Source organism: Microcaecilia unicolor, chromosome 11 (assembly GCF_901765095.1).
Source record: "Microcaecilia unicolor chromosome 11, aMicUni1.1, whole genome shotgun sequence".
NCBI lineage: Eukaryota > Metazoa > Chordata > Amphibia > Gymnophiona > Siphonopidae > Microcaecilia > Microcaecilia unicolor.
In genome coordinates this window covers 45309441-45334177 of record NC_044041.1, presented here as the reverse complement: position 1 = coordinate 45334177, position 24737 = coordinate 45309441, and the positions used below count along the sequence as shown (strand labels likewise).

At 44.7% G+C, this 24737-nt stretch overlaps 1 protein-coding gene across 1 annotated transcript in view; it reads right to left on the bottom strand.

Annotated features, from left to right (window-relative positions):
- TMEM132C (transmembrane protein 132C) overlaps positions 1-24737 on the bottom strand; it is a 503591-nt gene that overhangs the window by 108528 nt on the left and 370326 nt on the right. Inside the window, 1 exon segment of the mRNA XM_030219669.1 lies at positions 22130-22313. Coding sequence (XP_030075529.1) covers positions 22130-22313 — 184 coding nt within the window.

Genomic DNA, 24737 nt, shown 5'->3' with positions numbered 1-24737 from the left:
GTCAGGGTCGTTATGCTCATATTAGCTCTCTCCTCAAGTCACTTCATTGGCTTCCTATCCGTTTCCGCATACAGTTCAAACTCCTCTTATTGACCTATAAGTGCATTCACTCTGCAGCTCCTCAGTACCTCTCCACTCTCATCTCTCCCTACATTCACCTCAGGAAAACTCCATTCACTGGGTAAATCTCTCTTATCTGCACCCTTCTCCTCCACCGCTAACTCCAGACTCCGTTCCTTTTATCTTGCTGCACCATATGCCTGGAATAGACTTCCTGAGCCGGTACGTCAAGCTCCATCTCTGGCCGTCTTCAAATCTAAGCTAAAAGCCCACCTTTTTGATGCTGCTTTTAATTCCTAACCCTTATTCACTTGTTCACGACCCTTATTTTATCATCCTCACCTTAATATTCCCTTATCTCTTGTTTGTCCTGTTTGTCTGTCCTAATATTATTGTAAGGTCTGTCAAGCAGGGACTGTCTCTTCATGTTCAAGTGTACAGCGCTGTGTACGTCTAGTAGCGCTATAGAAATGATAAGTAGTAGTAGTAGTACTATGTCACGCAATATACCTGGTAATTGGGCTAGCCGCTGAAAGAGCTAATATACAGCTGAGATAGCCGGCTATCATAGGCGCCCGGTATAAGAGGCTTGGGGGCCTCCCCAGCCACAGCAGGATGGATCAGCTGTTTCTATAGAAATGCTAAATAGTAGTAGTAGTAGTTCTCAGGCCAGTCCCGCTGCTCTGGGGGGTTTAAATAGCAGCAGGCTGCAATGAAAGCCATCTCTAGCCTTTTGCAACCAGTTGTAATTTGATTATCTGCTGGGAGAGCAGAGCAGGGGGGGTTGGCTGGACGTGTCCTGGGTTGCCATGGAGATATTTAACTAGGCTGAATTCCTGCACATGAGCACTTCATACCAAAGAGACTTGCACTGACCCCTGAAATTTTAAAAGTGCTAAAAATAAGTTTTAAAAGTATTTGCATTAAATCTAATTGCAGAATTTAGGTGCTAGTAAGTGGGATTGGTATGCTATCTACTCAAATTTGCTCAAGCCATATGCAAATTAGTCCATTTTTGGGAGTTCTCGTTTGCATATTTATGGGTAAAAATTGTTGGAAATGTTTACAGCCTTAATGTTAGGGCATGGCTCTGATCAAAAATGTGAAATTTGATTCAAAAACGAAGGGTTTAGCTAGTGGTTTTGACTAAAAATTCCCATTAGAGTGTCTGTATGTTAATCTGCATTCAATAGAGCTCTCTGATTGGATGAGCAGCTCCTGTTAGAAAATCTGCCCAGGAACAGAGAGGAGAGGAAAGAATCAATGGGTGGGTGGGTGTGAATGGCTGGAGGGGGGGCAGGGGAGAGGAGAGAATCAATGGGTGGGTATGGATGGCTGGAGGGGGGGCAGGGGAGCAAAGAGAATGGCTGGGTGGGTGTGGATGGCTGGAGGGGGGCAGGGGAGAGGAGAGTTGTTGGACATTGATGGAGGAGAGGGAAGGGAGAGAGAAGAAATGCTGGACATGGATGGAGGGGAGGAAAGAGTGAGGAAGGAGATGAGATGAGGGAAAAGGAAGAGAGAAAAACTGCACATGGATGAAGAAAATAGGCAGAAGCTGGATCCACTGAGCAGTCAAGTCTGCGGAGGACCCAGCTTTTACTTACGGATGTAGGACAAGAAATGAAGAAGAAAGGCAGAAAGTAAAGAAATAAATGGAAAGTAAGCCCTGGAAACGGAGTTAAGAGGACAGATAGCAGCAGAATTGGATACTGGGCCAGCATGATCAGAAAAACAAAGTCACCAGACAACAAAGGTAGAAAAGATAATTTTATTTTCATTATAGTGTTTGGAATATGTCCACTTTGAGAATCAGGTGCTCAACATTAAATGTTTATATTTATTTACTTATGTATGGCATTTTATCCCACATTAAACATAAATTAGGATGTTTTGTGGCTCTACATGAGAATTGTGATATTATGATCCCTTGTTTCATATTGTTGACGGTCTGCATTTTCCGTATGGGTGGCATATTGGTGTATTAGGTTCTGCCCAGTGTAATATTTATGGTACAGTAAGGTTCTGATTGTGTTTTTGCACAAAGTTGTGCATAGTGTTTTGCAGTTGAGCGATTGTGGTTAGTATATGCTTTGAGCAACCACTTTATTCTTTGACATATGATACATATCTAATATCTAAATTTAATAAAAGGTATTAATTGTGACTTTTATTTTTATTTATTTATTTTTTCTGTGTGTTATCAGACAATTATGGATTTAAGCTCCACCCCTGGCCCCACACCTAACCCCGCCCCCTTTAGCCTCCCCAAACAGTTGGGCCACCGACCGCCTATGCCGGCTATCTCGTGCTGAATATTAGCGCTAAACTGGCTTTAGGCTATTTAACTGGCCAGGAGCTGTTCCTGGTCGGTTAAATAGTTTTAAATATCGACTGGGAATATTTTTAATTTAAAAAATCACATCTATTTTGTATAAGAACAGACCCTTTTGGCTTTTTCTATTATTAGCTGTTCTTTTTGGACTAAGAACTGAAAGTTGCTATGCAGTATAATGGCTACATAAATGACAGGCAAAGAGTGATAGATCCAAAACTGCCTTTATGGGAATCAAACTGTGTTACCACATGGCTGATCAGGTGAAACACAACCACTAGCTGTTGTTCAATATGTAAGCAAAGGTTTTAGGCTAGCGCAATGTAATATAATTAGTCACAGACTACTGTGTGACATATTGTAGTATAATAGTAATTTGCATCAATCACTGATGCACAAGATCTCGTTAATGCATAGAAGAAAGCATAAATATGTAACTAATTATTTTGTACACAGGGGCACACTTAACTTCATTATCTTAGAAGTAAAAAAAAATTAATTTGGCAGTATTTTTATTGAGTTCTTAAATCCTGAATCTTGATTGCCATAGGAAGAACGAAAGAACATAAGAATCACTTTTACTCTGCCAGCACCTTCTCCCAAAAATGGCACTGGTGACCCCTAGCAGTATTCTCACAGTACTACCACTAGGGGTTGCCAGTGCCATCTTGATGGAAGGCACAGGCAGGGCAAAAGGGACTGGAATTCACTCTTACATGGACCACTAGACCCCAGGGATTTCAATTAACTTAGGCTTGGGGGGCTGGGGGGCAGGGGTGTAGCCAGACAGCCAATTTTGGGCGGGCCTGAGCCCAAAATGGATGAACACAGAATTCAGCCCCTCATCCTCCCCCACCTCACACTCTGCTCTCCGCTCCGCATTCTGCCTCTCCCCCTACCTTCAAACGCAAAATATTAAATACCTGAGCTGATGGGGATCCCCAAACTGCACTAGCTGAAGATTTCCTCCTCCTCGCAGCCAGTGCTCTTCCAAACAGCAGATGGCAGCACTTGACTTGAGCTGACGCCGCTGACAGTAGTCCATACTTGCTTAGTGCTTCCGCCTGGTGAAAACTGAGCATGTGTAGAGGGGCTGGTGTGTGGTGCCAGCTCCCATTTGGAAGAGCACTAGCAGGGTTGCCAGATGGGCGGTTTTCCCGCCCAATTGGGCGGTTTTCCGCAACCCGCAGTGGGAAACTCTTGCCTGCGGCGGGTTGCGGTTTTTTGGGCTTGGTTTTTTTTTCCGCGTGGGTTTTGGGCGGTTTTTCGGCCGGCGGGGGTGGGGCTAATGGCAACAGAGGCGGGGTTTGGTGACGTATTGGGCGGGGCGATGACGGCGGGGGTGATGACGGAAGGGGTAGGGCTGATGACGGCGGGGGCGGGGGTGATGACAGAAGGGGCGGGGTTGATGACGGCGGGGGTGGGGGTGATGACGGAAGGGGCGGGAGTGATGACATCGGGGGTGGGGTGTGTGCGGTTTTTGGGCGGGTTTTGAGCTGTTTTGGGTGGGAATTTTTTTTTTTATATGGCAACACTGAGCACTAGCTGCCTGAGGAGAAGGAAATCTTTAGCTGGTGGAGCTTGGGATTCTCACCGGCCACGGAGTGCCACAATTTTGGGTGGGCCAGAGTACAAATTGGATGGGCCACAGCCCACCCAGGCCCACCTGTAGCTACGCCACTGCTGGGGGGGGGGGATTTCTGCCTTAGGGGAGGGGAAGTTCTGGGTGTGGGGAACACGACCAACGCGGGCATTGGGTTGGGAAGGCGCATGGTTGGACTAGAACTATGGGTGTGAGGCTTTCACTTTGAAGGTACTCTGTCCACTACTTTCACTAAAGGGTACCTACCAGTCCTTTTAAAATGCAGTCCTGGAGCACCGGACCACCAAGCTGCCTTTTACCAACCTTGATAACTTCCCCTCAAAGTTGTTACATCACATGTAGATTGTGAGAAATTGTAGGGAGACTTTTTGAGACTGGAAGACTGGGCATCTAAATGGCAGATGATATTAAGGGGGAAGTTATCAACATGAGCTACTGTTAAGATGTGTTATTTTACCATTAACCCCAGTTATTAGTAACTAGATCACATTGCATCTAATTGGACTTGAGCTGAAATAGTACAAGTTAGTGGTAAAATAACATGTCTTAACTTAATGTTTTTATTTGTTATGACATTTCTACCCCGCATTTTCCCAAGAAAGCTCAATGGTAGCCAATCTTGATAACTACAGGGTAGATATTCAGTGGGCTGACACTGGCTGGCTAAATTAGCCCCAAATATTCAGTGTCGGGCCATGTGTGGCCCCTGGCACTGAATATCCGGGGCTAAATGGTGCTGTGCTGGCCGCCAGAGCTTATGTGGGTCTTGGCCAATATGGGGCCTGCCTAAGACAGCTATAGGGGTCCCAGCTGAATATCAGCCAGGACCCACATAACTTAAAAAAAAATTTCCTTCTCAAGCCCCTCAAATCACCCTGACTCCTTACCTTCCCCCTTCCCGCAACAATAAGCACCACCCTCCCCCACTCAGAACATCTTGTGAGCAGCCATGAGAGCTCATGGTAGCCATTTTCTGAAGGCAGCCACAAGGGGCAGGAGTGAACTTTACTCCTGTTCCCAACTCCCCCACTGGACCACCAGGGATACAGGTAGATGCAGGGGAGGCCTATCTAGACCCGGGGGGTGGTGTTTGGGGGGATGTTCTTGGGTGGGGAGGGGGTGCTTACTGATGTGGAATGGGGAAGGGTAAAGGGAAGGAGGTGAGCTGCTTTGGAAGGCTTGGGTGGGATTAAAAAAAACAAAAGTTATGCAGGACCTGACCAATATTCAGTGGCAGGACTTGTATAGTTACACTGGTCAAGTTAGGACAGCTTTTAGGTTAGCTATGCAGGTTGTGGCCCTGAATATTGGTGGCACCCTCATAACCGCCGGCTCCTCCCCAATACTGCCCTCTGTGCCATCCCCTGACCTGACCATATTTTTTTGGGTTAGGCTAAAGCCAATTTTCAGCAGCACTATTCAGTTAAGAGCCACTGAATATTGGCAGTGGGTGGCCCCAGACGATTTAAGCAGGCTGGAGTCTCTCCTGCCCACTTAAATTGCACTGAAAATTGGTCGGAACATCTCTTAGTGGTAAAACAACATGTCTTGATAGTAGCCTCTTAATGTGGACAAGTGCAAAGTGATGCCCTTTGGGAAGACTAATCCAACATTCAGCAGCAAAGATTAGTCTAAATTTGATGAGGTGACCCTACTGTTAAAATTTGTGTGTTGGTTACCTGTAGCTGCCCCAGTAGAATTTAAATTACTATGGGGTTGATATTCAAAGAAAAATAAGACAAAAAATGAAATCCAGGCTTCTAAGAAACACTTTATTCTTCAATGGCTGTTCAAATAGATGTACAATTTTGACCTACCACATGAGCCTGTGGCGGGTCAAGATTGTACATCTATTTGAACAACCATTGAAGAATAAAGTGTTTCTTAGAAGCCTGGATTTCATTTTTTGACTGATTTTTCTTGAAACGTATTACATGCACTCTTCTTGTTTCCCTTGACTTATTGTGGAAGTTTTGTGTCCCCCACCCCCTTTTCTCCGCTATTGATATTGAAAGCCAGTTAACCAAGTAAGAGAGCCTCTTCCCGGTTAACTGGTACTGAGGGGGCCCCGAGGGAATAGATAGCGGCACTTACATGGATAGTGCCACTGAATAGCCCCTTTGGTGTGGGCATCCGGGCAGTGGTGTTCCTTGATTGGCTGCCACCCGGGGCGGATCGCCGCTGCAGACTCTCCCAGATGCAGTGTCGCCCCCCCCCCCCCCCGGGCGCATCACCTCCAAACACCCCCCCCCCAGGTGCATTGCTGGGGTGCTGGGAGCAGCTGCGCAGCTGTCGGCTCCGCCGGTTCTCTGCTCCCTCTGCCCCGGAACAGGAAGTAACATCAGAGGGAGCAGGGAACCAACAGAGCAGACAGCCATGTAGCTGCTCCCTGCACCCTCCCTACAGCATGCAACTGGGGCGGACCTCCCGCACTGTCCCGTCCTCATTACGCTGCTGCATCCAGGGCAGGGAGAGGTTGGGGCAGTTAAGGGCTGATGGGGCAGTTAAGGGATGAATATCGACATTTATCCGGTTAACTGCTGGCCAGCCGCACATACTCAAATGTTTAATGCTGGTACCTGGAGATTGTCTGGCATTGAATATGTGGGCATAATTTCAGTGGAAGCTGTCAGTGTTTAAAAAAAAGTGTTCTGTTGCCAGTTGAATATTACCCCCTATGTTTTTCCTTCAAGTTGTTATATGGTGATGGCTCAATATATATGGCGCCAGTATGGATCCGACACGGGACCGTGTTTCGGCGAGAGAAACCCACCTGCCTCAGGGGTCATAGAAACACTTAGAATATGCTTAGGCGTAATTTCCTAATGCGCATTAATTTTAGCCGCCATATATAGAATTGGGCCCATCGGTTAATGCAGCAACATCAGAGACCCACACTGGGGATAGCACTGGCCACTTTTTTATCTCTGCTTAGTAAAATGGCCCCTAAGTTTTGTGGGCAGTCCGGCGATGGAGTCGGGACTTATCCAGTTACGTGCCAATATTTAGTGCCTAACTGGATACATAGGACCGCATACGACCAGAGGCGAAGCTAGGTGGGGCAACGGGGGCATGGACCCCCACAGATTTAGCCTTGGCTCCCTCTACTTTCAACCCCCCACCACCGACCCTCCCCTGCCACTTTCGACCCCCCTCCCACCACTTTCGACCCCCTCCCGCCGCTGCTGACCCTCCCCCGCCGCCAAGTACCTTTGCTGGCAGGGGTCCCTAACCCCCGCCAGCCGAAGTCTTCTTCAGCGCCGGTCTCTGGCACGTTCACTGATCTGCTTCTGTGAGTCCTGACTCCTGGGACATCAGGAGTCAGGACTCACAGAAACAGATCAGCGAACGCGCCAGAGACCGTCGCTGAAGAAGACTTCAGCTGGCGAGGGTTGGGCACCACCGCCAGCAAAGGTACCTGGCGGTGGCAGCGGTGGAAGGGGGTCGAAATTGGCAGGGGTGGGGCAGCAGCGGGGGTCGAAAGTAGCGGGGGGGGGGGGGGTCGCGGTGGGCTAAACTGTGCTCTCCCCCACCTTGGGCTCTGGACCCCCCTCTCGCCGAGGTCTGGCTACGCCCCTGCATACGACACAGTCCTATCTTTATCCAATTTAATTAGGTTGAGTTCTGAATATCGCATGTAACTATGTATAACCAGATATTCAATGTCACTGCCCGGTGACCAAGAAAATCAACCATACTGCTTCTTCTTATTATTTTTATTTTAGCATTCTATCATTATTAAATAAATCACATTTATGCTGTAATGAAAATTGGCAAATTATGGGTTTATGGTTGTAAGTCTGAACTTTATGAACTCTGAGGCCTTATATTTAATAAAATCCAGTACTACCAAAACTTTTAAATTACATTATCCTATCCACTCGATGTTCTTGTTAAATTTCAATGATCAGGTAATGCAGTTTTAATCTAAGTTAACCACCTCAGTAAGGTTTGAACTAATTATCCATGTCTGTAAGTGCAAACAGGCTTAATATAGTGACAAATTGACTCTGGGCAGGGAAAGAGATAGCCTATGAAGGAGGCTAATATATATAAAAATTAGCCTCAAGACAATGGTAATTAGACTTTCTTCATTAGTACTAAGGTAATTGAGGCACTCGTTTCACAGCAGAGTGCCCCGCTGGTTTCAAAAAGGAAAATGTTGAGTTTAATGTCATAATTAAACTACGAAACTCTAATGATGTGCATGGCAGACAAATATCTTGATACCAGGGATGTATTTGTCTAGGTAATGAATTGCATGCTAAATGCAGAACAGAGCAATTGGAGTCCCACGGGTAACCATAATGAACAGGAAGTTCTCTTCCTCCGAGTTACTGGGTGAAGGGCTTTACTACCGAAAGCGCTGAATAAGATTTCCCACAGTCATATTTTATTTATTTGGATTTAGTTCACATCTTTTTACTAGCAGCTCAAGGTAAGTTATAATCAGGTACACTAAAGGGGGTCCTTTTACCGCAATGGGTAAAAACACGAAAAAAAGAAATGGCCACCTGGTAAGATTTCACGTACCACGTGGCCATGCGGGGGAGGGGGGCCATTAGCGTATGGCCATTAATATACAAAATAGAAAATCAGCCATTTTACAGTTGTGGTAAAAACGGCTTTGGTGCGCAGGAAAAACCCGTGCAAGTGTGCACTAAGGCCATTTTTTGCCAGCTACTGAAAGGATCTCTATGTTTGTGTCTGAGGCAATGGAGGGTTAAGTGACTTGCCCAAAGTCAGAAAGAGCTGCAGTGGGATTTGAATCCTAGATTCCCTGGATCTCCTGCTCTAATCACTAGATTGCTCCTCTGCTCTGGTAACATTGCTTTCCAGACACTTGCACAAAACCAGACAATGCTGTACAGCAGGGGCGTAGCCAGACCTCGAGGTGGGAGGGGGCCAGAGCCCAAGGTGTGGGGGGGGCACATTCTGCTTTGTCGCCCCGCCACCGCCTGGCTGCCCCCCTCCACTGCCTTGTCGCCTCCCCCGCCTCGACGCCCTGCTGCTCTCCATCCACTGCCGCCGCTATAAATCTTGGCTGGCGGGGGGTCCACAACCCCCACCAGCTGAAGCACCGCCACAGCAAATATCTTGGCTGGTGGGGGTTCTCAACCCCCTCCAGCCGAAGCCTTTGTCCAGCGCTGGTCTCTGGCTCTGCCGCATTGCCTGCCCTGCTCTCTCAGTTTCACTAAAAGGAGCATGCTGGACGCGATGGGGAGAGAAGGGCAGGCAATGCGGCGGTCCCAGAGACCAGAGCTGGACGAAGGCTTCAGCTGGCGGGGGTTGTGGACCCCCGCCAGCCAAACCAGGGGCCTAGAGCAAATTTAGGGGGGCACAGAGCAAATTTGGGGGGCCCAGGCCCCTGTGGCCCCACATAGCTACGCCACTGCTGTACAGCAGTACTCATCAATTTTTGTGAGCTGCAATTTGCGTGCCCAGAGGGCGCCCAGTCCAAGCCCACTCTTGCCTACCTTCTGTAATAGCACAATTAGCCATTAATGCACTTAGGAGTCCTTTTACTAAGCCACAGTAAAAAGTGGCCTGCGGTAGTGCGAGCGTATCTTTTGGGCGCGCACTGGGCTATTTTTTTACCACATCTAGGAATAAGGACCTCTTATTAAGGGGCCAGAAAATGGATACGAGCTAAAATTGAAACCAGCACATGTCCATTTTCAGCCTGAGACCTTACCACCACCCATTGATCTAGCTGTAAGATCTCATACGCTACCTGTGCAGTAAGCATGCAGTGTGTGCCAACTGCTGTTTACCGCCAGGTAAGCAGCCTGCAGTAGAAAATAGAAAACTATTTTCTACCACGGGATTTAGCACGCACTAGATTCAGAATTACTGCCCGGCTCACACTCTAGCTGGGCGGCAGTGCTGATTTGGTGCACACTGTACATGCGGAAGCCCTGCCACACCTTTGTAAAAGGACCCCTTAAAATTTAGGAGCTCGCACATATGCCTGCCATAAAGCTGGTGTAAGTGCGTGCATATATATGTGCTTAAGGGCCCCTTTTACCAAGCTGCGGCAAAAGGGGGCCAGTGCTGGCATCGGTGCATGTTTTATATGCACGCCGAGGCCCCCTTTTACCACAGCTGGTAACCTTCCTGCAGTAAAAGACCATGCAGCATGTAAAGCACTTGCTGCGTGGCCGGTTCAAGGGGGGGGGGGAGCCCTTACCACCAACCACTGAGGTGGCGGTAAGGGCTCCTGTGTTAACCTGGCGGTAACTGGGTAGTACGTGGCACTGCCCGATTACTGGAAATGACGGCAAACTAGAGGTGGGAAGTACCGCTGGGCTGCTGCAGTAGCCCGGTGATGCGTCCTGTAAAGCAAGCTGTAAGCAAACACTGGTAAAAGGAGCCCAAAATGCAGCAGGAACATCGATGAGATATCCACCTATGTGCTGCCCATGTTCCACCCTGTGTACATCCCCTTTGCAAGTAGACACTATTAGGGAGTTGCAGAAAGGCTTACAGTACAGCTGCGAGCGGATGTCTGAGTGCGTCACTTCTACCGCAAATGTAATACCACTCATGCAAGAAGCATATTGCATGCACTCTTTATGTTTAGCAAACTTGTGCAAACTGTGGGGCAGTATGTCGGATGCATGCGCACAAAGTTTCAGGGTAAGCTCGGCTTCTTGTGCGCTCGCCCCAACCAAAAACAAAAGTGCCAGCGCACATTGGCACTTGTTTCTCTGTGCTTACATATGAGCCAGCAAATTGTTTGCAACTGAAAATTTTTGAGTGGCTCATATTTAGGTGCAGAAGAACAGTCGCCGATGTGTGCTTTCGCTTTTAGTTTTGTTCAGATAGGTGCACGTGTTTGTACTTACCATCTGACTTTAAAACTTGCATAGGCTTCCTTTGGCTTAATAAGACAAAACCAGCACTTAAATGTGAAAGACTGACAAGATATCACCTCCACAAAAACTTCTACTCTACCCTGGACCCTCATGGAAAATTTCTCGTGTTATGAGTGTGTCAAAAGTGGGCGGGGTACTCTCTGCATTGCATGGAATACATAAGTAGCTCATCAGCATACACTTTAACAGAATTTGCGGTTGTGTCTTCTGTGTGAGTTAACAACTGCACACAAGTCCTCTGCGCATTGCTCAGCGTGTGGAACTAGTGTTCAACCCTTGGTAACTCTGCGGCTAAGCCGGCGGTTGCTTTCTGCATCGACCTCTATGTACATTAAGTGGGTATTTGCAGAATAGCACTTAGGCGCCATACTACTGCATATACCCCCAGATTCTATACAGCATGCCTAGAGATCCGCGCCGATTCAATAACAATGCGCGTAACTTAATAAGCTTAACAAGCTAATGAGCACTGATATCAGCACTTAACAAGCAATAATAAGCACTGATTAGAACTTAGGCACACAACACGCTAAGCGTATTCTGTAACGATGTGCACTGAACTTCTAACATGCGCAGGCAACAAGGGGTGTGGTTATGGGCGGGGAAATGAGTGTTTCGTGGGTGTTCTGAAATTTAGATGCCTAGTTATAATATATGGCCCAGTGCACCTAAATCTACGCACCGGGATTTACGGCACGTTTTTGCTGGTGTAAATGGATGCACGTAGATTTAGGCGCTGAAATATCAACCAAGCATATTCTATAATTGGCACCTAAATATAGGCGCCGATTATAGCATACACTTAGTCAGCACTGACTTCAGCACCGATTTTTTTTAGGCTCCATATATAGAATTTCCCCTTCAATGTGCGTAAAAATGTGAGCACCTCGATTCTAGAATTGTCCTTCACATGTTTTATTGCATGACTTCTAGCCCTTACTTTGTTCAGATATGGCATATGGGACCTGGAAAAACAAGTGGGATTTTGCACAGTCACAGAAAAGGAAACAGGCCCTGATAAACAAGGTCCTGTCTGTTTTTATCCTGTGTCCCAAAAATCTTTCTTTGACTTGATAGCAGATTAATTGTGCAAGAGACTGAAAAATGCAATCAGTAAAACAAACAAGCAAAACAGTTTTTCATGGCTTCATCAGCACTACACAATGAAGGGGACCAGCAGGATTTCCTCATGCACCAGTCAGAATTCAATACAAGTTACGAGTAACCCAACCAGTGCATATCAATTGCCATGACAGGTTACTTGTGATTAATTAAGGAGAGTTTCCAAAAGCAACTAATAGATAATTAATCCAGCCGCGAACCAGGCACTTTCCAAATTGATTTTCCAACGAGTCAAATAAAAAGCACTGATTATACATAACCCAGCTCTTCTGGAAATGGAAAGTTCAATACTAATATTCCTCAGCCTCTGGGCATTTTATTTCAGGACAGTGCAAATGATATCAAAGTACATGGAAAATTAGGCGTATAACTTCTATTATCATCTTAGAGAGCAATATAGCTAATCTCACGGAAGATTTATGGGATTACTGAGCTATGACTGTGTCATATGAAAGAGTTTCTTCCTCTAAAACATGTAGCTTCGCTGCGTTTCACTGGCGTTCTAGAGGTACAGATGTTCCCTGGTGTACTGAAATGAGAAAATACCATTTTATGGAACTTCAGAGATGGCCTACGTATTAGTTTATCCTGTTGAAGTGCTCAGTAAAAGTCTCTATAGGATAAAGCTTAACATTCCTCTACCATCGTGGATGAGGTAATGGCAGCCATGTTTTATCTTAAGGGAGACAGAAAACAATATAACACTGGAGCTGAGGTTCCCAAGATTTCTTTCTACAGCACCACAAATCTAATTTAATGCTTCAAGGAATGACTTCTCTAAATGAAAGTTTGCACAGATGACTACCCTAAGCATCCTGGGTATTATCCATCTCCATCGCATTAGTGGTTGCTAGGGATAATCTTTCTGTTGTCTTTTGTTCTTGGGAATAGGGAGAAACTCGGTGTGGGTGAAAGGCCTTCCGGCACCTCTTTTGCACTGATAATCGTGTCTTGATGAATACAGACTCTGAAATTAACCAATGGTCCAAGACCATTTCTTTTTTTTGTGTGTGGCAAAGGCAGAAATATGGCAGACTAGAGTTTTTTTTTCTTCTTTTAATAAACTCTGCATCACTTCCAAGGCAGTAACCTGTGCAGTAACACTCTGAAATTGCTACCAGAATTCTCCATTGGTAGTTTAAGTCAAGGGGCAACTCGCACATAAAAAAACTCAAGACATAGGCATTGAAGAGCAGTTTGCATTTGCACTAGAGCTCAGCAAGCTGTGATTTGCCAACAAATATAGATGATTTCAGATTAGAAAAAAATTGTGTTTTTCTGCTCACTAATCTAAGGGGCCCTTTTATCAAAGGGCAGTATATTTTGCAGTTATTGCATCTTAATGCAATAACTTAAAGTACAATAAGCGCAAAGTTAATACAGCAATCATTACAGGGCATGCACAGCATGTCCTTTGCAGGTCCTGCATTAAAATATCCATTAGTGCATGGTACCCTGGTTGCAATTAGCGCAGAGGCACTTACTGTCAGATTCTATATAGCGCACCTACAGATCTGCACCAAAATCCAGGCATATTCTATAACAACGCGCGTAACTTAATTGGCTTAACAAGCCAAACAGCATATTTAACAGCATTTAACAAGCAATAATTGGCAATAATTAGAATTTACGCGCATAACTCGCTAAGCAGATTCTGTAATGAACTGCGGCTAAAGTCTGAAGTGCGCTGTTGAAAAGGGGTGTGACCATGGGTGGGGAAATGAGCATTTTGTGGGGCATTCTAAAATTTGTGCGCATTGTTATAGAATATGGCCCAGTGCGAGTAAATCAACTTGCAGGGTTATATGCCATGTTTTCGTTGGTGGAAATGGACGCACATAGTTTTAAGCGCTAAGATATCAACTAAGCATATTTTATATATCACACCTAAATCTAGGCATCACTTATAGAATATGCTTAGGGAAAATGTTTACCGTGCAGATTTTTTAGACACCGTATATAGAATCTGGCCATTAGTACCTCCATGTTAACTGCACAATTTGTTGGTTAGCATGCGGTATATGCTGATGCTAACTGCAGGATACTCTCAATGCCCATTCTCTGCCCATTCCCCAGCTGGTTACCACCCCATAACACAAAATACCCTCAATGCATAAATTTGCATTAAAAGAATGCAAAATCATCTTGTTAGCATATGAAGGGTTAATGCTTGTGTTGTAGCATTAAGGGCCAGATTCCCAGAGGAGCTATGTATAACTTGAGATTACCTCTACTTCAGGAAGCAGGTGAAAGCCTGGCTCTTCTCCCAAGCCTTTAATACATAGGGTGACTGACTATACACCAATTCTGCATCTGGACTAGCTTGCTACACATACTGTAACTTAGATCAGTTAATTATCTCTTGCTTAACTATGCAAAGAAGTTACCTTGATTTTAGCTAACTACCAAATATCCCAACTGACTCTGTACCACGTATGTTGTTCCCATCATATCTCTGCTTTTGGTCTCTCAGCTATATGGTGAGCTGTATTGCAGAAAATCTTTAACATCATATGAATTCTAGTGCTGTTAAATGTGTATATTTTTGATACTGTTTCACAGTAGTTCTATTATTAGGTTTCAATTTACTGTTTTCAAGTTTACCTCATTTATTGTATTTATGTTCTTTCTTGGTTATTTTACTATTGTTATACTGTTAACAAAATTGTAAGTTTTATGTTAATCTGTACCTGCTGTACACCACCTTGGGTGAATCTCTTCATAAAGGTGGTTAATAAATCCCACTAAATAAATAAATTAACTTTAAAAAATGGCACCCGGACTCGAGGATCAAGATGGCGACATGAGCGGAAGTCGGGTTCACCAGCTCCCGAATTGCTCACCGACGAATTGGCGAGTGAGAAGTTTCTCTGACCTAGCGATGGGGAAGAGAAAAGGAAAGATAGCGGTTCCTACCTCCGCGGTCCCGCAATCAATTTCCTCCACACACCAAACGACCTTGGATAATTTCGGGATTGGGATCCCCGGAGAACAGTCACCCACTTCGATTAACTCGGCCCTGCTGAGGGCCGAGTGCAGCATTGAGGGAGTTACGCTCACCCCTCCCTCTCACACTGCACCTCCACGACCCGGAGCCGATTTGTTGCATGCGGGGTTACAGCCTTTGGACGCCGTGGAATCTCCTGGCTCTTCAGTGTTTGTTGCAGGAGGACCCGCGAGTACTTCTACCCCGGGCAAAGGAATACCGATGCAGGACTCGGTTCGAGGATCTGCACTAAATGCCCTGGAGATCGGCACCGTGAGTACCGGAGTATTAGAGAGACCTGCAGTGGTAACTATGAATGCCTTATGGGACGCCATTCAGGGTGTGAACAATACCTTACTTTTGCTAAGTACTTCATTTAAAAATGAAATAACTGATTTAAAGAAGTCTAATCACTTAATGTCTGAATAAATTCAGGAGCAGAAAGTTAAATCTCAAAAAACTGAAGAACAAATTGTGAAATTACAAAATCTCACAGAGGTTTTAGTCAAGGAACGGGATATCCAGGATAGAAAACTTCAATACCTTGAAAATAACGGACGAAGGAACAACTTGAGATTTTTGAATTTCCCAAAGTCTCTTTTAATAAATGCGTTGGATATGTTGAAAAAATATTTCAAGGATGTACTGGGGATTCCAGAGGAGGCATATCCTCCTATAACGAGAACCCAGTATATCACAGGGATATCTTCATTGCCTAAAGATAATGCTCAAGCTGCCCCTTCTACTGATTTGAATTTGACAGAATTCCTGGAATTTTCCCTTGAACTTATTTCTGAACGTACTACATTGCTGGTGACATTCACACTTGAACTTGACCGCAATAACATCTTAAGGTCATATTTCAGGCATATAAATGATTTATTCGTGGGATATAAAATTCAAGTTTTCCCTGATCTGGCGCGAGCTACTCAAAGGAAAAGAAAGGAATTTTTGATGTATAAAGCTAGGGTTCTAAAGTTAGGTGGTACTTTTATTTTGAAATTTCCTTGCAAGTGTTGTATTACCTTGAATTTGATAAACTACCTTTTCTTTAGCCCCAAGAAATTATTAGATTTCATTGAAGCAAAGGAAAGGAATGCTCTATCCCTAGAACAGAACCCATAATGATGATTATGCTGGAAAAATCGGCTGTGGGGGCTTTTATCTCCCATCCGCTCTTTATTGTTATAAAACTGGGGTTTTTTTTTTCCTATGTTAGAATTTCTTAGTTCTTGATCCAAAAGTTTGTGGACAAATGTTGAAAAAAAAATTCTTTTTGTGTTATATTCAGGGTAATGTTTTACTCCATTGTATTTTATTTTCTGTATTTCATCACATTTATGTTGTATAGATATAAATGTAAAATTTAATAAATAAAGAATTAAAAACAAAAAAAAATGGCACCCAAGGTCAGGTGCTAAGCGTCAATTCTATAAAAGTCACCTAATGCTAAGCAACCCTTATAGAACAGTGTTTAGAGCAGATTCCTATTTCCAACGTTGGGTGCAAGGACTTACACCTACTGAAACCTGGTATAAATCTTTGTGTCCAACTGAAGGCAGTTGGGTGTGGAAATCCAAGTATTATATAACATGCTGCCTAATTTCTGGGAATGCCCCTGACCCACCCATGTCCCTCCCACGACCACACCCCCTTTTGAGTTGCACACTTTGAAATTTACAAGCCCATATTATAGAATTGAGCATAGAGCTGAAGTGAGCGATCTAGCGGTTTGTGAACCTGGGGAACTGGGTTCAATTCCTGCTGATGAGTGATGGTTGGCAGTGGGTTGAAATCCTGGGGAACCAGGTTCAATTCCCTCTGCAGCTCCATGTGACCCTGGGCAAGTCACTTAACCCTCCATTGACCCAGGTACAACAGTAGTGTAATGTACTACTTAGATTGTGAGCACACTAGAGACAGATCCAGTACCTGTAAAATGAAACTGTAAACTGCTTAGGTCTAAGCAGTATATAAATACTGAAAATGAAAATAAATGAAATAATTGGAACACTCTTTCTTTTCAAGGTTCTAAAATCTGTGGAATAGTGGCCATCAGGCTTATTTTCGAAAGTGATCGCTGGCCATTTCCCGATATAAATCGGGAGATGGCTGGTGATCTCTCCAAAGCGGTGGAATCGGTATAATTGAAAGCGGCTTTTTTGACAGCATCGCCGCTTTCCCGTCGCCTCGCATGCGAAAGTTCAAGGGGGCGTGTCGGCGGCGTAGCGAAGGCGGGACATGGGCGGGCTACCAGATGGCCGGCTTTTGCGGAAAATGGAAAAAAAAAAGCGGCGTTCATCAGTATTTCGCTGGGTTTACTTGGTCCTTTTATTTTCACGACTAAGCCTCAAAAAGGTGCCCCAACTGGCCAGATGACCACTGGAGGGAATGGGGGATGACTTCCCCGTAGTCCCCCAGTGGTCACCAACCCCCTCCCACACTAAAAAAATAAAAATAAAAACCTTTTTTGCCAGCCTCTATGCCAGCCTCAAATGTCATACCCAGCTCCCTGACAGCAGTATGCAAGTCCCTGGAGCAGTCTTTAATGGGTGCAGTGCACTTCAGGCAGCCAGACCCAGGTCCATCCTCCACCCCCTACCTGTTACACTTGTGGTGGTAAATGTTAAGCCCTCCAAACCCCCCCCAAAACCCACTCTACGCACTTGTAGGTGCCCCCCTTCACCCATAAGGGCTATGGTAATGGTGTAGAGTTGTGGGGAGTGGGTTTGGGGGGATTTGGGGGGGCTCAGCATCCAAGGTAAGGGAGCTATGCACCTGGGAGGTATTTGTATATATTTTTTAACATTTTTAGAACTGCCTCCTAGGGTGCCCAGTTGGTGTCCTGGCATGTCAGGGGGACCATTGCACTACAAATGCTGGCTCCTCCCACGACCAAATGCCTTGGATTTCGCCGGGTTTGAGATGGCCGGCATTTTTTTCCATTATCGCTGAAAAACAAAACCGGTGATCTCAAACCCGGCGAAATCCAAGGCATTTGGCTGGGCTAAACCGTATTATTGAAAAAAAAGATGGCCGGCCATCTTTTTCAATAATACGTTTTCAGTCAGCTGTTGCACCACCGCCAAAATAGATCGGCGACGTTCGATTATGCCCCTCCATGTGGAATAGTATTTTCAAAAGGCATTATAAACCTAATTTTTTCTGATTGGATTAATAATTGATTAATAATTACTAACGTGTTTCCCCGAAAATAGGACCTAGCCCGAAAATAAGACCTACTGGGGTTTTCCTGCAAATTTAAAATATAAGACATCCCCCCAAAAGTAAGACCTACCAAACTTTTTTTTTTAAGCAGGGCTGCCGAGAGCCACCCAAGGTCGCGCCCCCCCCTACCCGAGGTCGCCGGGCCCCCCTCCGTCACTCCTGAAACTAACCTGAAGCTCCTTTCACCTTCGCAAGTTGGGATTGGAGCAGCAGCATGGCAGACCTCTCCTTCCTTCCGTGTCCCACCCTCGCCTGACGTAACATAAAGTCAGGCGAGGGCGGGGCACGGAAGGAAGGAGAGATCTGCCCTGCTGTTGCTTGCTGCTCCGAATCCGAACTTGCGAAGGTGAAAGGAGCTTCAGGTTAGTTCCGGGAGCGACGGAGGGGGGGGGCCAGGCGACCTCGGGTGGGGGGGGGCGACCGATGTTTCCCAGAAAATAAGACATCCCCCCGAAAATAAGACCTAGCGCGTTTTGGGGAGGAAAAATAAATATAAGACAGTGTCTTATTTTCGGGGAAACACGGTATCATATTGGTTGTTGTTACATTTCTTTGGTATATAGAAGCTCTCTTAACCTGTAAACCACCTTGAATCTTTTCTTGAAACTAGGCAGATTATAAATTGCTGAATAAAATAGAATAATTAGCGCCAAGTAACTCCAATAATTGATTTTTGGCACCTAATGGACTAGTTAGTTTCTGTGCACACCTGGGATACATGCTCAAACTTGGACACACAACTTTAAATAACCTTTATAGAATCTGGGAGTTACGGCCCCTTCTTTTACCAAGCTGCGGAAAAAGGGGCCCTGCGATGGCGTCAGCGCGTGTTTTTGACGCACACCGAGGCCCCCTTTTACCGCAGCAGGTAAAAGGTAGGTCTTTCTTTTCTTCAAGAAGTGGCCATGTGGCAAGTGCAACAATTGCAGTGTGGCCATTTGGGGGGTGGGGGGGATCCCTTACTGCCACCCATTGAGATGGTAGTAAGGGCTCCCGCGCTAACCCAGTGGTAACTGGGCAGCGTGCGGCACTGCCCAATTATTGCTGGCTAAACACAGATGCTAAAAAATAAATATATTTTTGTAGCGCTGGATATGATGGCATGCTGGGGGTGAGAACTACTGCCTGGCTGCTGTGGTACTTCCTTTTTAGCGAGCGGTAAGCCTGCACACTTTAATAGAAGGGCCCTTAAAATTAACATAAGAACATAAGAATAGCCATACTGGGTCAGACCAATGGTCCATGTCGCCCAGTATTCTGCTTCTAGAAGTGGCCAATCCAGGTCACAAGTACCTGGCAGAAACCTTAGTAGCAATAAACTAAAATAATATAAGGGAGCAGGCTTACTTAATGACTTGTTTTCAAGATTTATACTAAAAGAAACCTTAGTAGCTACATTCCATGCTACCAATCTCAGGGCAAGCAGTGGCTTTCCCGTGTCCTCCAGGAAGTTGTCCAAACCTTTTTTTAAACCCAGATATCCTAACCACCATTACCACATCTTCTGGCAATGAGTTCCAGAGCTTCACTATTCTTTGACTGAAAAATTGGTTTTTCAGATACGATATGGGGGGGGGGGGGGGGGGTGCACAGGCAAAAGTTTGGTAGGTTTTTGTTTCTTTTCCACAATATTTTCCCACTTTGGGGTGTTTTTTTTTTAAACTAAGTTTCACAAATTTATTTTAATTTTCAGAGCACGCTAAATTTATTTCATGTGAACTAACTGGTGAACTAAGGTGGTTAGTGTAAGTTAAATCAATTTAGCCCCCACTAAAGGACCCATTTACTAATGTAAACTAGGCATATAGGAGGGAATTCAACAAACGGCACCAAAACTTAGGTCCTTTTTTCAGCGCTAAGCACTATTCTGTAAAGGGCACATCCCTTCTACAGAATATCGTTTATCGTTCAATAATTTTCCTATACCGACAATATTGCATGGCAAGTCTAATCGGCTTACAATGAACGATATAAAAATGACTTTAAAACAAAAAACAAACAACATAAAAGAACTCCAGAAAGGATAAAGACCAGAACATAAGATAAGAGATACAGATTACGAAAAGTAAGCAGAGGACCAACATAAAACAAAATCACACATTTATTTACAAAGCATTTGTACCCTGTAGGGTAAAAAGATTCAAACACTCTGCTGCAGGAGGGATACAAGACGGGACATAATGAAGCAACTATTCTCGCATAACATTCATTCAAATGAGGACGGGCTCTAGCATTTTATGCTTCAGACCTTACTGAAATTGCCTAGAAAAGTTAAAGAGTCTGAATAGCTAGCTGAAAGAAGTGTGTTTTCAAAGCCTTGAGAAACAGACTCTTTCCAACCAGATGTGTCGAGGAAGTGAATTACATAATGCAGGAGACAGAAAATAGAATGCAGCACCATTATTTTTATCTACAGTTTGGGTTTTAAAAGAGTTTGTATTCCTGTAGAAAAGTATTTTTGAGTTGTGTTGACTCAAAGTTAGGCACCAGGATGATGCACATTAACCCCCGAATTCTACAAAAGGTGCTAAAAATTCCGTGTGCAATTTAATTGAATAATGAGCTAATTAGCGCTAATAATTGGCTTGTTAACAAACAAGCAATTTATTTGAGTGCCATTTACTGAATTGACTTTAGCTGGTGAAATGACCATAGTCATGTTTCCTCTAATTTTTCCCTACTTTTTGATAAAATAATTATGGGCCCTTTTGCTAAAATTTAGCATGCACTAATGGACATTAGCATGCGTTAAATACTAATGTCCATTAGAGCAGACTAAGCTCTAGTAAAAGGGACCCTTGAAAAAGAAATTAAGGGGTCCTTTTAATAAGCTGCTGAAAAAGGGTCCTTTTTACTGCAGCGGGTAAAATGCCCCCCTCCCAAAAAAAAGGCCATGCGGTAAGATAACTCTTATCACATGGCCATGTGGCAGGGAGCACTTACTGCCACTGAGGAGATAGGAAAGGTGTCCACGGTAACCTGGTGGTAAACAGTCAGCGCACGGCAATGCCTGATTACCTCCATGCTATCGCCGCGCTACAAAAAAATGTTTCCTGGCGAGTCGGAAATGGTACGCGCTCGAGCTGGAACTACTGCCGGCGTCCGTGTTCGGCCGGCAGTAGTTCTAGGATAGCGTGCGGTAAGCTCACATTGGGCTTACTGCCACTTTGTAAATGGGCCCCCTAAAGCCTTAAAACTGTCATTGGGTCTTATACAGACACCAACAGACCCTAATAGTGAGAGCTACTGAACCTAAGTAATGGGAATGTGCACAGGCTAAAAGATTTTGATTTGTTTTCATTTCATTTTAATTTTTTCCCAGTTTTAGGATATTTTTGGCTCTGTTCACACATTCATTTTATAATCTATTTATAAACCATTACACAAATATCCAGAACTGCTTTAAGAAATTCGACTCACGAAATTAGTTCGTTACTCTACTATCCTGCTTAACTATTATCATGTTACCCAAGATCCTTAAGCAATACTATGTGTATATTTTCTTATAGATTTCCACTATTCACAATGTAATGTAAGCCACATTGAGCCTGCAAAGAGGTGGGAAAATGTGGGGTACAAATGCAATAAATAAAAAAAAAGAAATCTATTTTTAAATACAAGCTATAGCCTTATAATATGCACTAGATAACTTAATGCTTGTCAATTTGTCAATTAGTATGCATTAGAGCCATTTAGTGTGCAGTATAATTTTTAAGATGCACTAATGAACGTACATTTGATTTGATTTATTAATTTGATATACCGTATTTACACGAAAGCTTCACAGCAGTTCACAAAAAAAGCAGTAATAAAAAAAATATTTAAACAGTAGCAATGCATCATAAAAACAAATTATACTCTACAAATTTATGCACACAAAAAAAATGTAAGTAAATGTGGTACAAGCCGGTGCTACTTACCATAGCCAGAGGAACTAAACCAACAAGATCCTTCTGACTGATGAAGATTTCTGATATGGCTGTGTCTGTTGTGACTCTCCCTGGATAATCCACCTGCCATGTGATGGGTTGCGTCCCAGACAAGCTGCTGAAGCTGGCAATCTCAAAGTTCATCTGTACCACTTCATTGAACAAACTGTTACTTCTGGAAAGAAGGAACCAAAAGGACAATAAACACGACTTCCTGGAACTGGTGTGGTTTCAGTATTTGTATATCGAAGTGCATAAGTCATGGTCTATAGCAGAGTTTGTCAAACTTTGTCTATGATGTACCCTACATGTTGGTTTTTGAAAATACTCACAATGAATAAGCATGAAATAAATGTGCATGTATAGGAGACTAAGAGCCCCTTTACAATGCAGCAGTAAGCCCAACACGGGCTTACCACTTGCTAAAAAGGAAGTACCGCCGCGCATATCCGGCGCTACAAAAATATATTTATTTTTGTAGCGCCGGAGTGTACCTGCAGTGATTGTCCAGTGCTGCACACTGCCCGGTTGCCGCTGAGTTAGCGCTGGAGCCCTTACCGCCACCCAAGGGCTCCCCATCCCCCGAAATGGCGGCGCAGCAAGTGATTCACTTGCCGCACGGCCATTTCTTTAAAAAAAAAAAAAGACCTACTTTTTACCCACTGCAGTAAAAGGGGACCTCGGCACGCGTCAGAAACATGCTTCAATGCCAGCACAGTCCCCCTTTTGCCGCAGCTTGGTAACGGGCTATTCTATAAATGGTGCTCCAAGTTGGGCGCCGTTTACACAACAGCACTTAGTACTGGGGTCCACGCCCAAATTGTGTACAAGGATTTGCACCAACTGAACCCTGGTGTACATCCCCACATCTAAATTAGATCCGAATCCCCCCCAAATTCTATAACACTGCGAGCAAATCCTAGAAATGCCCCTGACCCGCCAATGTCCCTCCCGTCTTCATGCGCACATATTTACAGAATAGCGACTACAAAGATGCAAACATAAATTCAAATTACTGTCAATTAGCACCAATAATTTGATTGTTAGCACCCAATTATTGATGCTAATTGGCTCATTAAGCAATTACATTGTGCGTGCAATTTTGAGTGCTACATATAGAATTAGGGGGTTTGCCTAGTTTTGAGGTTATTACAGTTTCAATGGATAATTATAATTATGCTACATACAAATTTTCAGTGAATTAGAAGCCTGATTCACTAAACCCCCAGATTCTATATATGGTGCCAAAAGATCGGCACCAAAATGTAGGCAAAGTGTCAAGATGCAAGCACAATGAAATTGGTAAATGAGCTATCAAGTATGAATTAATGGGCCTTAACAATCAATAACTGCACTTCTTTGGCACTAATTGGAATTTGCACACACCATCTTCTACATGGAAATACTTTTAAAACAAATAGGAGGAAATATTTTTTCACTCAATGAATAGTTAAGCTCCCGAACTCTTTGCTGGCGGAGTTGGTAACAGTGGTTAGCATATTTGGGTTTAAAAAAGGTTTGGACAGATTCCCAGAGGAAAAGTCCATAGTCTGCTATTAAGACCAGTGGGCCCCAGTATATTTGGCCCAGGACCCCTCTGCCGATGACCCTCTCGACCCCCCTCCTGCCGCCAACCCTTCCACGCTGCCGCCGTCGGCTACCTTTGTTGGTGGGGGATCCCAACCCCCGCCAGCCGAGGTCCTCTTCTTCTGTTGCAAGGCTTCGTTCTGTTTCTGTGAGTCTGACAACGTGCAGGACGTCAGACTCACAGAAACAGAACGAAGCTTTGCAGATCAGCCAGCTGCCGTTTCTGTGAGTCTGACGTCCTGCATGTACAACGTGCAGGATTGTCAGACTCACAGAAACAGAACAAAGCCTTGCGCCGAAAGAAGAGGACCTCAGCTGGCAGGGGTTGGGGTCCCCCACCAGCAAAGGTAGCCGACGGCGGGGGAGGGTTGGCGGCAGGGGGGGAGTCAAAGGTGGTGGTGGTGGCGGCGGGGTCAAAAATTGTGGTGGTGGGGTGGCTAAAATGTGCCCCCTCACCTTGGGCTCTGGACTCCCCTCCCGCCGAAGTCTGGCTACGCCCCTGATTGAGACAGACATGGGAAGCAACTGCTTGCCCTGGGATTTGTAGTATGGAGTGTTGCCACAATTTGGGTTTCTGCCAGTTACTTCTGACCTGGCTTGGCCACTGTTTGGAAAACAGGATTCTGGGCTAGATGGACCACTGGTCTGACCCAGTATGGCTAGTCTTATGTTATCATCTTGCACGCTATTCTATAATGCACCATGCCTAAATCCTCTGGCGTGCAACTCTAAAGGAGGCATGGCCAGTGGAGGGGCATGGACGTTCCAAAAAGTTGTACACATTGTTATAGAATAGCACCATGTATGTGCTGAAATGCCAGGAGTTGAGCACTCCAGGAGTACTCTCCACTTAGGTGATACATGGGAAGCTGGATGTATCGATATTCAGTAGAGTGGGAGGATATCGTATTTTTGAGGAACTGAGCACCGGCATTTACACTAGGTTTCAGCTGGCATAAATTCCGGCACTTAATTTTAGGCATAGGAATCAGCTCTACGCACTATTCTATAA